At 58.1% G+C, this 12560-nt stretch overlaps 1 protein-coding gene across 2 annotated transcripts; it reads left to right on the forward strand.

The window, feature by feature from the left end:
* Nucleotides 1-7381: 7381 nt before the first annotated feature.
* On the forward strand, nt 7382-11753 carry GAMT (guanidinoacetate N-methyltransferase). 2 transcript variants are annotated; one of them, XM_033200447.1, is made up of 6 exons: nt 7386-7660; nt 9040-9185; nt 9387-9450; nt 9792-9859; nt 9961-10071; nt 11410-11753. In XM_033200447.1, exons 1-6 carry the CDS (start codon nt 7480-7482, stop codon nt 11548-11550), a joined length of 711 nt encoding a protein of 236 aa, XP_033056338.1. In that variant the 5' UTR covers nt 7386-7479; the 3' UTR covers nt 11551-11753. The 2 variants fall into 2 exon arrangements, with proteins under 2 accessions (XP_033056337.1, XP_033056338.1); XM_033200446.1 differs by lacking the exon at nt 11410-11753 and having other exon boundaries at nt 7382-7660; nt 9961-10368.
* The last annotated feature ends 807 nt before the right edge of the window (nt 11754-12560 follow it).

Consider the following 12560-nt stretch of genomic DNA (forward strand, 5'->3'; position numbering starts at 1 on the left):
GGGCCAGGGGTACTCCGTCTGTGCGTGCGTCCCTGCGGCCGATTTCGCGCCGCCGCAGTCGGCGCCGTCGCGCGTTTCCCTTCCTCCTCGGAGCCTCCCAGCGTTGCCGCGGGGCGCTCTGGTAAATGGAGTCCCTGCGCTGGCCCCGCCCCTGAGAGGGAAGGATGCGCGCGGGCCGAGCCACGTGCGTGCGTGCGCGTGCTTGCGAGCTTGCGTGCGTGTGCGCGCGGGAGCCTCTGGCGAGCTGGGCTAGGCACGGCGGGCGCAGGCGCGGCTGCGGCTTCCTCTTTAACTCTCTACTGGGAAGCGGTGGAGCCGTGTGGGGCGCTGGGGGAAGTGGGAGTGTCCCCGCCGGCACCCCATTCGGGCGGACGGAGCGGGAGCGGCACGTGGCCGTCCCGCGCGAGGCTCCTTCTCTTGTCCCCATTTCACAGAAGAGGATCCCGAGGGTTCGAGAGGCTGAGTCACTTGGTCAAAGTCACCCAGTTCGGGACTGGACTGGAATCAAATCAAAACAATTAAGTAAATTCCATTACTATTGACCCCCCCAAGTGCTATTCCTATTAATAGCCAAATACTGTTTTAGTTGCATCTGTTAATTGCATACATCAGTGGTTCTTCTCCTGGGTGACTTTGCCCCCTAGGGGATAACTTGGCAATGTCTGAAAACACGGTTTTGGTTGTCACATCTTGAGTCGGGGGTGCTGCTGGCATGTAGTGGGTCCAGACCAGAGAGGCCACTCAGCACCCTGCAGTGCACAGGACGGTCCCTCCAAAAAAATAATAGCCGTCCTCCAATGTCAGCAGTAGGAGGTGGAGAAACCCGTCTAAGGCTGACCGTGGTAAACAGGTGACACGCAGGGTTTTGTCAAACCGGGTACGTCATGCCTACTGCCTTTCTCCTTAATCTCACAGCACATTGATAACCTGATCGTTTGATTTATTCATCATCACAAAATTAAATAAATACAAGAAACAAGGCTGGGTGAGGTGGCTCACACCAATAATCCCAACACTCTGGGAGGCCGAGGTAGGTGGATCAATTAAGGTAAGGAGTTCGAGACCAGCCTGGCCAACATATATAGTGAAACCCCGTCTGTACTAAAAATACAAAAGAAAATTAGCCAGGCGTGGTGGTGGGCGCCTGTAATCCCAGCTACTCGGGAAGCTAAGGCCGAGAAATGCTTGAACATAGGAAGTAGAGGTTGCAGTAAGCCGAGATCATGCCGCTGCACTCCAGCCTGGGCAACAGAGCAAGACTCCCTTTTAAAAAAGAAAAAAAGGGCCGGGCGCGCTGGCTCACGCCTGGAATCCCAGCACTTTGGGAGGCCGAGGCGGGTGGATCACAAGGTCAGGAGATCGAGACCATCCTGGCTGACACCGTGAAACCCCGTCTCTACTAAAAGTACGAAAAATTAGCTGGGCGTGGTGGCGGGCACCTGTAGTCCCAACTACTTGGGAGGTTGAGGCAGTAGAATTGCTTGAACCCGGGAGGCAGAGGTTGCAGTGAGCCGAGATCGCACCGCTGCACTCCAGCCTGGGCGACAGAGCAAGACTCTGTCTCAAAGAAAAACACACATACATACACAAGGAACAAGATCACAGGCAAACAGAACAAAAACACTTTTTTTTTCTTTTATTTTGGGATGGGGTCTCACTCTGTTGCCCAAGCTGGAGTGCAGTGATGCAATCATAGCTCACTGCAGCCTTGAACTCCTGAGCTCCAGCTATCCTCCCTCCTCAGCCTCCCGAGTAGCCGAGACTAAAACCCTATTTAAAATAAAACTGGCCGGATGCAGTGGCTCATGCCTGTAATCCCAGCACTTTGGAAGGCCGAGATGAGAGGATCGCTTGAGCCCAGGAGTTCCAGACCAGCCTGGGCAGCATGACAAAACCCCATCTCTACAAAAATAATAATAATAATGCAAAAATCAGCCAGGTTTGGTGGCACGCGCCTGTAGTCCTAGCTACTTAGAGGCTGAGGTGGGAGGATGGCTTGAGCCCAGGAGTTGGAGGTTTCAGTGAACCAACATCCGACCACTGCACTCCAGCCTGGGCCACAGAGCCAAACCCTGCCAAAAAAAAAAAAAATCTGGGCTCAGAGGCTCACATCTGTGATGCCAGCACTTTGGGAGGGTGAGGCAGGAGGATCACTTGAGCCCAGGAGCTCGAGACCAACCTGGGCAACACAGCAAGACCCTGTCTCTACCAAAAAAAAAAAACAAAACAAAACCGAAACAAAACAAGACTAGAACATTTGAAACAACCACACGTGCATCTATTGGTGACTGGATAAATGAACAATGAAGCAGTGGGTGGATGAAATGCACAGAATGTGGCCCAAAGAAGGAAGTCAGGTACAAGCTGCTTATAAATAATATTTTTTTTTTTTTTTTGAGACGGAGTCTCGCTCTGTCACCCAGGCTGGAGTGCAGTGGCCAGATCTCAGCTCACTGCAAGCTCCGCCTCCCGGGTTTACGCCATTCTCCTGCCTCAGCCTCCCAAGTAGCTGGGACTACAGGCACCCGCCACCTTGCCCGGCTAGTTTTTTGTATTTTTTTAGTAGAGACGGGGTTTCACCATGTTAGCCAGGATGGTCTCGATCTCCTGACCTCGTGATCCGCCCGTCTCGGCCTCCCAAAGTGCTGGGATTACAGGCTTGAGCCACCGCGCCCGGCCTAAATAATATATTTTTAAAAATACAGGCCGGGCACAGTGGCTTATGCCTGTAATCCCAGCACTGTGGGAGGCCAAGGTCGGAGGGTCACCTGAGGTCAGGAGTTCGAGACCAGCCTGGCCAACATGGCGAAACCCCATCACTACTAAAAATACAAAAATTAGGCAGGTGTGATGGCGGTGTCTGTAATCCCAACTACTCAAGGGGCTGAGGTAGGAGAATTGCTTGAACCCGGGAGGCAGAGGTTGCAGTGAGCCGAGACTGCGCCATTGCACTCCAGCCCAGACGACAGTACAAAACTCCATCTCAAAAAAAAAAAAAAAATTAGCTGGGTGTGGTGGCAGATGTCTGTAATCCTGTAATCCCAGTTATTCAGGAGGCTGGGGCAGGAGAATTGCTTGATCATGAGAGGTGGAGGTTGCAGTGAGCCAAAATCACGCCACTACACTCCAGCCTGGCCTACAGTGTGAGACTCCACCTTAAAAAATAAAAAAAAAAAAAAAGAAAGAACTAGAAGAGCCTGCTTCTCCCTCTTCCCCATTCATTTCCTTCCTTCCACCCCAGGGCAAAGGCAGCGAGAAAAAGGCTGTGCAGACACTGATCTGAATTTACTCCCAGTGTGACTATGAACAGATCCAACACACAGTATATAGTTTTGGTCCCCTTTTTTTCTTGTGGTAAAATATACATGACATAAAATTTTCCATTTTAATTATTTTTATTTTGTTTTATTTTATTTATTTATTTATGAGACGGAGCTTCGCTCAGTCGCCCAGGCTGGAGTGCAGTGGCGCGATCTCGGCTCACTGCAAGCTCCACCTCCTAGGTCCATGCCATTCTCCTGCCTTAGCCTCCCGAGTAGCTGGGACTACAGGCACCCGCTGCCATGCCCAGGTAATTTTTTGTACTTTTAGTAGAGACGAGGTTTCACCGTGTCAGCCAGGATGGTCTCGATTTCCTGACCTCGTGATCCGCCCGCCTCGGCCTCCCAAAGTGCTGGGATTACAGGCTTGAGCCACCGCGCCCGGCCTTATTTTATTTTTTGAGGCAGCGTCTCGCTCTGTCACCCAGGCTGGAGTGCAGTGGCACGGTCTCGGTTCATTACAAGCTCCGCCTGTCGGGTTCACGCCATTCTCCTGCCTCGGCCTCGTGAGTAGCTGGGACTACAGGTGCCCGACACCACGCCCGGCTAGTTTTACGTATTTTTAGTAGAGATGGGTTTCACCATGTTAGCCAGGATGGTCTTGATCTCCTGACCTCATGATCTGCCCACCTCGGCCTCCCAAAGTGCTGGGACGACAGGCATGAGCCACCGCGCCCGGCCCGAGACCCTGACTTAATAAGTAAGTCCAGGCCAGGTGGCTCACACCTATAATCACAGTATTTTGGAAGGCCAAGGCAAGTGGATCGTTTGAGCTCAGGAGTTGGAGACCAATCTGGGGAACATGGTGAGACCTTGTCTCTATTAAAAACACAAAAAATTAGCCAGGCACGGTGGCACATGCCTGTAATCTCAGCTACTCAATCTCCTGAATTGGTGATTCGCCCACCTTGGCCTCCCAAAGTGCTGGGATTACAGGTGTGAGCCACCGCGCCCGGCCCCATTTCAATTATTTTTAGGTGCAGAGCTCAGTGGCATTAAGCACATTCCCACTGCCGTGCAACCATCACCACTGTCCTCTCCAGAACCTTCTCATCTTCCCAAACTGAAACTCTGCCCTGTGAAATACTCACTTCTTGTCCCCTCCCCAGCCCCTGGCACCGCCAGCCCATCCTACTTTCTGTCTCTGTGAATCTGAGGACTCCAGGGACCTCCTAGGAGTGGATTCACGCAGGATTTGTCCTATTGTGACTGGATTATTTCACCGAGCGTGATGTTCACTGCAGCCTCTGCCTCCCAGGTTCAAGGGATTCTCCTGCCTCAGCCTGCTGAGTAGCTCGGATGACAGGCATGTACCACCACGCCCAGCTAGTTTTTGTATTTTGGGTAGACATGGGGTTTCACCATGTTGCCAGGCTGGTCTCAGGTGATCTGCCCGCCTTGGCCTCCCAAAGTGCTGGGATTACAGGCATGAGCCACCGCGACTGGCCCTGGCTAATTTTTAAAACATGTTTTTTTGTACAGAAGAGGTCTCTATGTGTGGTCTAAGCTGGTCTTAAACTCTTGCACTGAAGCAATCGTCCTACCTCAGCCTCCCAAAGTGGTGGGATCACAGGCCTGAGCCCCTGCGCCTCCCCAGGCATTGGGATCCCAGGCGGCAGCAGCTGCACCCGGCCTATCAAGCATGTTCTGTGTGCCAGGATCACTGACAGCCCTGTGAGAAGGAGGCTAGAACTATGAAGAAATACCTTCCATTAGTGAACTACCAAAGAGAGATAAAACAGCTTCTGGCCAGGTGCAGTGGCTCACGGCTGTAATCCCAACACTTTGGGAGGCTGAGGTGGGCCAATCATGAGGCCAGGAGATGGAGACCATCCTGGCTAACACGCTGAAACCCCATCTCTACTAAAAATACAAAAAAAAAAAAAAAAAAAAAAATTAGCTGGGTGTTTTGGCCGGCTCCTGTAGTCCCAGCTCCTCGGGAGGCTGAGGCAGGAGATCATGCCACAGCATTCCAGGCTGGGCGACAGAGTGAGACTCCGTCTCAATAAAAATAAATAAATAAATGAAACAGCTTCTGGCCGGGTACGGTGGCTCACACCTGTAATCCCAGCACTTTGAGAGACCGAGGCGGGTGGATCCCTTGAGGTCAGAAGTTCGAGACCAGCCTGGCCAACGTGGTGAAATCCTGTCCCTACCAACAATTAGCCAGGTGTGGTGGCGCACACCTATCATCCCAGCTACCCAGGAGGCTAAGGCAGGAGAATCGCTTGAACCCAGGAGGCGGAGGTTGCAGTGAGCTGAAATCACGCCACTGCACTCCAGCCTGAGCAACAGGGTAAGACTCTGTCTCAGAAAAACAAAAACAAACAAACAAAACAGCTTCTGATCAGGACATGCCTGTCCTGGGGCAGAATAGGGGTGTCTCCTAGAGGACACGTGGGCTCAGCTTGAGACAGAAAGAGAAAGCGGCCTGGCCAGGAGAGAGGCTGTCCAGGCAGGGGGAAGAGCATGTGCCAAGGCCTGGGGCTGAGGGTCACAGGAGCTGTGCAAGAGGTGGCAGGGGTATGTGGAGTGACAGGGCAGGCAGCTACCCAGACAAGGTGGTGCAGGGAAGGCTGCGTGTGACAGCTGTTTCGGAGGCTGCCTGCGTTCACACCCTGGCTCTGCTGCAACCTGTGACCTCAACCTCTCTGGGCCTCAGTTTCCTCATGTGTTAAATGGGTGTAATAACTGCCCCACCTGTTAACCTGTGCAGAATGCATGGCAGGCAGGCAGTGTTCAGGGCTCATGACCGTGGCCCCACATTCAGAGGGGAAAGGAAACCGGGTATCAGAGCAGGAGGCCACCGCAGCGGGCTTGGGGGCCCCCAGGAAACAGACGGGGGTGTGGTTGACCCTAAGGGGCTACCCTGGGCTGCAGAGGCCTAATTCCACCCCTGCACCCCCCAGCTGCAGGGCTGCCCGAGGAAAGGGCACTGCTGGGATTAAGTCCTGGTCTCCAGAACTGGAGGTGTCTTTGGGCAGAGGCCCCCATCAGGGTCCCGGGGTCTCAGGTAACACCCAGTCTATGGGAGTGTGACGTGGGCACATGAAAGGGGGACATCGGCGGGGCGCGGTGGCTCACGCCTGTAATCCCAGCACTTTGGGAGGCCGAGGCGGGTTAGATTATGAGGTCAGGAGATCGAGACCATCCTGGCTATCACGGTGAAACCCCATCTCTACTAAAAATACAAAAAATTAGCCGGGTGTGGTTGCGGGCGCCTGTAGTCCCAGCTACTTAGGAGGCTGAGGCAGGAGAATGGTGTGAACCCGGAAGGTGGAGGTTGCAGTGAGCCGAGATTGCACCACTGCACTCCAGCCTGGGCGACAGCGCGAGACTCCATCGAGAGAGAGAGAAAAGAAAGAAAGAAAGAGGGGCATCAGAGCTCTAATCCTGGGTCCCCACCCTCGTGGCCACCAGACCCCAGGCTTTGCTTCTCAAAGCCTCAGTTTCCTCATCTGTATAACGACAGTCAGCTGCTCTATGGAGTAGCCGTTCTTTTTTATTCCTTAATAAACTTGCTTTCACTTAAAAAAAAAAAAAACCAGAAAAGAAAAAGAAAAGAAAAAATGACAGTACAGAACCTGGCCGGCACGGCGGTTCACGCCTGTAATCCCAGCACTTTGGAAGGCTGAAGCGGGAGGATCGCTTGAGCCCAGGAGTTTGAGACCAGCCTGGGCAACATAGCAAGACCCCGTCTCTATTTAAAAAGGAGAGCTCACTGTAGCATCTTCTGAAGATTAAATGATTTTAAACACTTAAAGCACTTTCAACAGCGCCTGAAAGATCCTCAGATTCTGACACCCCAGCGAGGATGGGGCTTTCTGCGTGCTGACAGGTGAGGAAACCGAGGCACGTAAGCGGCAAGGCAGGGCCTTCCGGTCCTCGGTCTGCAGGTTCGCTTCCCCCGGCGCGGGGCTGCGGTGCTCGCTCCACAGAGAGGGCACCCAGGCTCCTTGGGGAGGCGGCAGCCGGGGCCCCAACCCCGCTCCCGCCACCTCTCGCGTGGCCGCCGCTAGAGGCCGCTCCCGGAGCCGCGCGCGTCCTCTCGCGGGTCCGCCCCCCGGGCCTGTTGGACCCGCCCCCGGCCCACAAGGCCCTGCAGGGAGCGGGCCCGGGCGCTGCGCGATCCAAGTCGGGTCGCCGTCCAGCCTGCAGCATGAGCGCCCCCAACGTGACCCCCATCTTCGCGCCCGGCGAGAACTGCAGCCCCGCGTGGGGGGCGGCGCCCGCGGCCTACGACGCGGCGGACACTCACCTGCGCATCCTGGGCAAGCCGGTGATGGAGCGCTGGGAGACCCCCTATATGCACTCGCTGGCCGCCGCCGCCGCCTCCAAAGGTAGCCCCCACCCGGCCTGCACCGTCCCCGGGGCCGCAGGGGAAACTGAGGCTGGGGCTGCCCCGACCCGGGGACCCACCCTCCCGCTGGGGCGCCTCTGTCTCCTGGCCTGGGAAGTGGGGCTGCAGTTGGGGGCACACGGAGGCGTTCACGGGGAGTGCCGCAGGAGTGGGGCCCCGCACACATTAGGCGCCGCCTAAGTACCAGGAACTTGCCCTCCAGGGGGAGTGAGACCCCCGCTCTCCGGATGGGGACCTCAAACGCGAGACCTGGGTGGAACCGGGTCCCCAGCTCCCTGTCTGAGATCGGGACGAAGGGGTCGTGCCAGGGAGAGGCTGCCCTTCTGTCTGCCTGGGAGAGCAGCCCCAACTCCCCTGGCTAAGAATAGCACCCAGAAAGCTGAGCTCGGGGAGACAGCTGTCCCCGGGGTGGCCCTGGCTTGCCTGGCGTCAGAGGCTGAGGGCTGCTGAGAAAGGACTCCCTGGCCCCGCACAGGCCCCATCCCAGGGCCGGGCCCCAGTGTTCGCACCCTGAAAATGGGCACGTCCAGTGTCCAGTGCCAATTAGGATTGGGGGTCATGTGTGGCCCACTGGGGAGCAGCCCTTCCCCTCCCACATAGTCTCAAGTCCAGGTCTTGCCTGACCACTCTTGCAAATCCAACTTTCAGATGGAGGGAGGGGGAGAGAAAAGTAACCAACCTGAGAGATAAGGGACCGGGGACAAACAGCGTGGGCTGGGCTCAAAGTCCAAGGCTCTTGCCTCCCCACAGGCCTGGCCCCAAAAGCGGCCATCTTCGGCCTCCCTGGCTGGTTATCCTCTCTCTGGCCGCTGGCCAGGGCCCACGCTGTTCCCGCTCAGGACTACTGTGTTCCGCCTGCCTCTGTCCATGCTGGCCCAGGGCGCCCTCCCGTCCTGTGGCAAATGTGACTCACAGCCCAGTCCAGCCCTGCGTCCCCTCCTCCAAGCAGACCCCCAGCTCAGCCCTGCGCTCCTTCCTTCAGGCAGCCTCCCCAGCCCAGCCTTGCCCTACCCTAGGCCCTCTACTCCAGGAAGCCTCCTCAGCCCTGCCCTAAACCCCCTCCTCCAGGCAGCCTCCCCAGCCCAGCCCAGTCCTGCGCCCCTTCCTCCAGGCAGCCTCCCCAGCCCAGCCCTGCACCCCCTCCTCCAGGCAGACCCCCAGCCCTGCTCTGCACCCCCTCCTCCAGGCAGATCCCCAGCCCAGCCCTGTGCCCCCTCCTCCAGGCAGTCTCCCCAGCCCTGCCCTGCCCTGTGCCCCCTCCTTCAGGCAGTCTCCCCTGCCCTGCCCTGTGCCCCCTCCTCCAGGCAGCCTCCTAAGCCCGGCCCACCTAGTGATGTCGGGCGCCCTGTGTCTGCCCAGGGGGCCGGGTGCTGGAGGTGGGCTTTGGCATGGCCATCGCAGCGTCGAAGGTGCAGGAGGCGCCCATTGATGAGCACTGGATCATCGAGTGTAATGACGGCGTCTTCCAGCGGCTCCAGGACTGGGCCCCGCGGCAGACACACAAGGTGCCCCTCTGCCCGCAGGCCCTCCAGGATCCCCACTCCTTGGGGTGAGGGCACTGCTTCCTGGGGTTGGGGGCCTGGGGCTGCCAGAGGTAGAGGAGATGGTCTTCTCTCTCGGGAGTCCCCCGGCCGCTCCCTTTCTGCAGGTGGGGAGATCCTGGGGGACTCTCTACCCTGTCCGCTTTTTCTTTTCCCCTCTTCAAGGTCGTCCCCTTGAAAGGCCTGTGGGAGGATGTGGCGCCCACCCTGCCTGACGGTCACTTTGATGGTGAGGGGTGAGGGGACATATCACAGGGTGGGCCTCCCAGCTCCACTGCAGCCCTTCCTTCGCTTGTGGGGGGCCCTCTGATGTGCACTGGGGGGACAGAGCCCAGGTGGGTGTGGGCCTGGCTGTGAGGGCTAGCAGGGCACTGGGGATGGGCACGCTGACGGAGGAGCCCTGGAGGCGATCTCGGGGTTCTCAAGCCCGCGTGGGAGCCCCACCTCTGCCCACGGCCCCATCTCACTGCACCTCCACCTGCTCGGGGATGAGCTGGGTGAGGCTGGGCCAGGTGCTGAGCCCCGCGCTGAGCCCTGCCCTGACCGCGTGGGCTTCTGTCCTCCGTGCAGGGATCCTGTACGACACGTACCCACTCTCGGAGGAGACCTGGCACACACACCAGTTCAACTTCATCAAGGTGGTTCTCTCTGACTTGTTGGGATGCTGGAGGCCCTCGGGGATGCCCCTCTGCCCACACCCCCACCTCCGTTGTGACCACTGGCCACTCCCCTTCCATAGAACCACGCCTTTCGCCTGCTGAAGCCGGGGGGTGTCCTCACCTACTGCAACCTCACCTCCTGGGGGGAGCTGATGAAGTCCAAGTACTCAGACATCACCACCATGTTTGAGGTGCGCCCACCTGGAGTTCCCGTGGGTCTCCAGGCAGTGACCTTGGTGGGGGTGGGAAGGGACTGCTGGAGCCACCTTGCTACCTGGGGAGGGTCCCTTCCTGACCCCCTGGGTGGGCTGGACTGTGCTGGTTCATTTAGAAACCAAAGTCCTTTGCCTGGTGCGGTGGCTGCAAGGAGCGGTGGCTCAGGTCTGTAATCTCAGCACTGTGGGAGGCTGAGGTAGGCAGATTGCTTGAGCCTAAGAGTTCAAGACCAGCCTGGGCAACAGAGCAAGACCTCATCTTTACTAAAAAAATACAAAAAACTAGCTGGGTGTGGTGGTGTACACCTGTACTCCCAGCTACTTGGGAGGCTGAGGTAGGAGGATTGCTTGAGCCCAGGTGGCAGAGGTTGCAGTGAGCCAAGCTCGAACTACTGCACTCCAGCCTGGGCAACAGAGCCAGACCCTGTGTCAAGAAAAAAAAAAAAAAGAAAGAAAATTAAAAAAAAAAAAAGGAAATCAGGCTGGGCATGGTGGCTCACACCTGTGATCCCAGCACTTTAGGAGGCCAAGGCAGGTGGATCACTTGAGCTCAGGAGTTTGAGCCTAGCCTAGCCAACATGGCAGAATCCCATCTCTACCAAAAATACAAGTTAGCCAGGCGTGGTGGCGGGCGCCTGTAATCCCAGCTACTCGGGAGGCTGAGGCATGAGAGTCACTTGAACCTAGGAGGCAGAGGCTGTTCTGAGCCGAGATCGCACCATTGCACTCCAGCCTGGGCAACAGACCGAGACTCCATCTCAAAAAACAAAAACAAAATGGAAATCAAAGTCCCTCACCATCTCAACACCCTCCCATGGCTCCCCAGTGCCCTGTGGTTCGGCCCAAGCCCCGCGTGTTCCCCTCCCTCCGGCCGCCTCCACCTGGCTGTCTTCGCTGGTTCAGCAGTGTTTGTCTGGCTGTTCCCTCCGCCTGGGAGAGGCAGCCTGTCTGAGAAGGGCTCTATGTGGTTGCCCTGGGCTGCTGTTGTGAGAGCTGGCTGGGTGCCTGTGGCCCTTGGGGCAGTTTTTCTTCGAAAATGGGAACTAATGGCCTGTCTTCTTTTCCTGTGGTGATTCTTTGGCTCCACCCGCCACACTGGCAAGGTCTGGAGAACGGTGGAGTAGGTGCCCTGGGGATGGCTTGAGCCGGGTGATGCTGGTGTGGGGCTGGGGTTCCAGGGCTGCCCTACCACATGCCCCACGGCAGCTGCAGCCGCCCACCCGGGCCCTGCCATTTGTAAACACTCTTCAATGAGGGGAGGGTGCACGTGACCCCCATGGCCCTCAGAGATGACCTGGCACCATCCCCGACCAGGAGACACAGGTGCCTGCGCTGCTGGAGGCCGGCTTCCGGAGGGAGAACATCCGTACCGAGGTGATGGCGCTGGTCCCACCGGCTGACTGCCGCTACTACGCCTTCCCGCAGATGATCACGCCCCTGGTCACCAAGGGATGAGCCCCCACCCCGGCCCAGCCACAGCCGTGCCCTCCTCCGTGCCTTCCTGGCCGGGAGCCTAGGCTCTCCCGCCAGCCCCGGGCTGATCCCAGCTGTGTGTCACCAGCAGCTTTCCCAGCTTCTCTGTGAGGGGTCACTGCGGCCCGCTGCCAGGTCTCTGAAGTGAAGTAAACACCGGCGCTGGCTTGGCTGGTCCACAGTGAGTTGTGACTGTTACTTCCAGCGGCTGCTCTCTCATCTCCTGTCCATCCCACGGACACAGGAAAAGCAGGTGACTCCCCTCCAGGTTTCTGAGCGGCCCCAGGACCCCCCCCCCCCGCACTGTCTTGCCCATGGCAGACATCTCCAGCCGATGCCCGATGTCCCTTCCTCAGACGAAAGCCACTTGACCCTTTACAGTGGGGTGAGGGTCTCAGAGGGTGGCAGCATCATGGCCGGGTGAGACAAGGACCCTTGCCCACCCCAGGCAGGAGCCCGCTTCTCTGCCCGCCCTGGCACACCCTGAACTCCTCCTCCTGCCTCAGGAACGGCGTGGCTGCTGACAGCCCTGTGCCCCGAGCCTCCCATTTCCAGATGTTGTTTCCTCGCGGGAGGCATCAACCCTGCTAGGCCCAGGGCAGGGGTAGCCCCACCTGCCTGACCCCAGGAACATCCCGGGTCCTGCCTGTCCGTGCCCTTGTGCCCAGCTGGTCACCCCACGCCTCCGCTTTGCCCCCTGCGTCCACGCGCGTGCAGCCCGCCCACCTTCCTGGGGCCGTCCTGCCCGCCCTCTCTACTGACCTCCATGCCCTGAGAGAAGGCCGGCTCCTGTGCTCTGCACTCCGGCCCAGGACTGCTGTTCCGCTGGCCGATGCCCCGTCCCCACCCCCGCATGTCCTGCCTCCAGGCTGGGCGCCTACTCCCCACCCCCGCCCCGGTCTCCTGGGACCCATCCCAGCCTGGCCTGTCATAACTGCCGGTCCCCAGCACTGTCCTGGTGCGCAGCAGGCATGCAGGGTGGGCCTGGAGAG

Source organism: Trachypithecus francoisi, unplaced genomic scaffold (genome assembly GCF_009764315.1).
Source record: "Trachypithecus francoisi isolate TF-2019V2 unplaced genomic scaffold, Tfra_2.0 Lachesis_group5, whole genome shotgun sequence".
NCBI classification, from domain to species: domain Eukaryota; kingdom Metazoa; phylum Chordata; class Mammalia; order Primates; family Cercopithecidae; genus Trachypithecus; species Trachypithecus francoisi.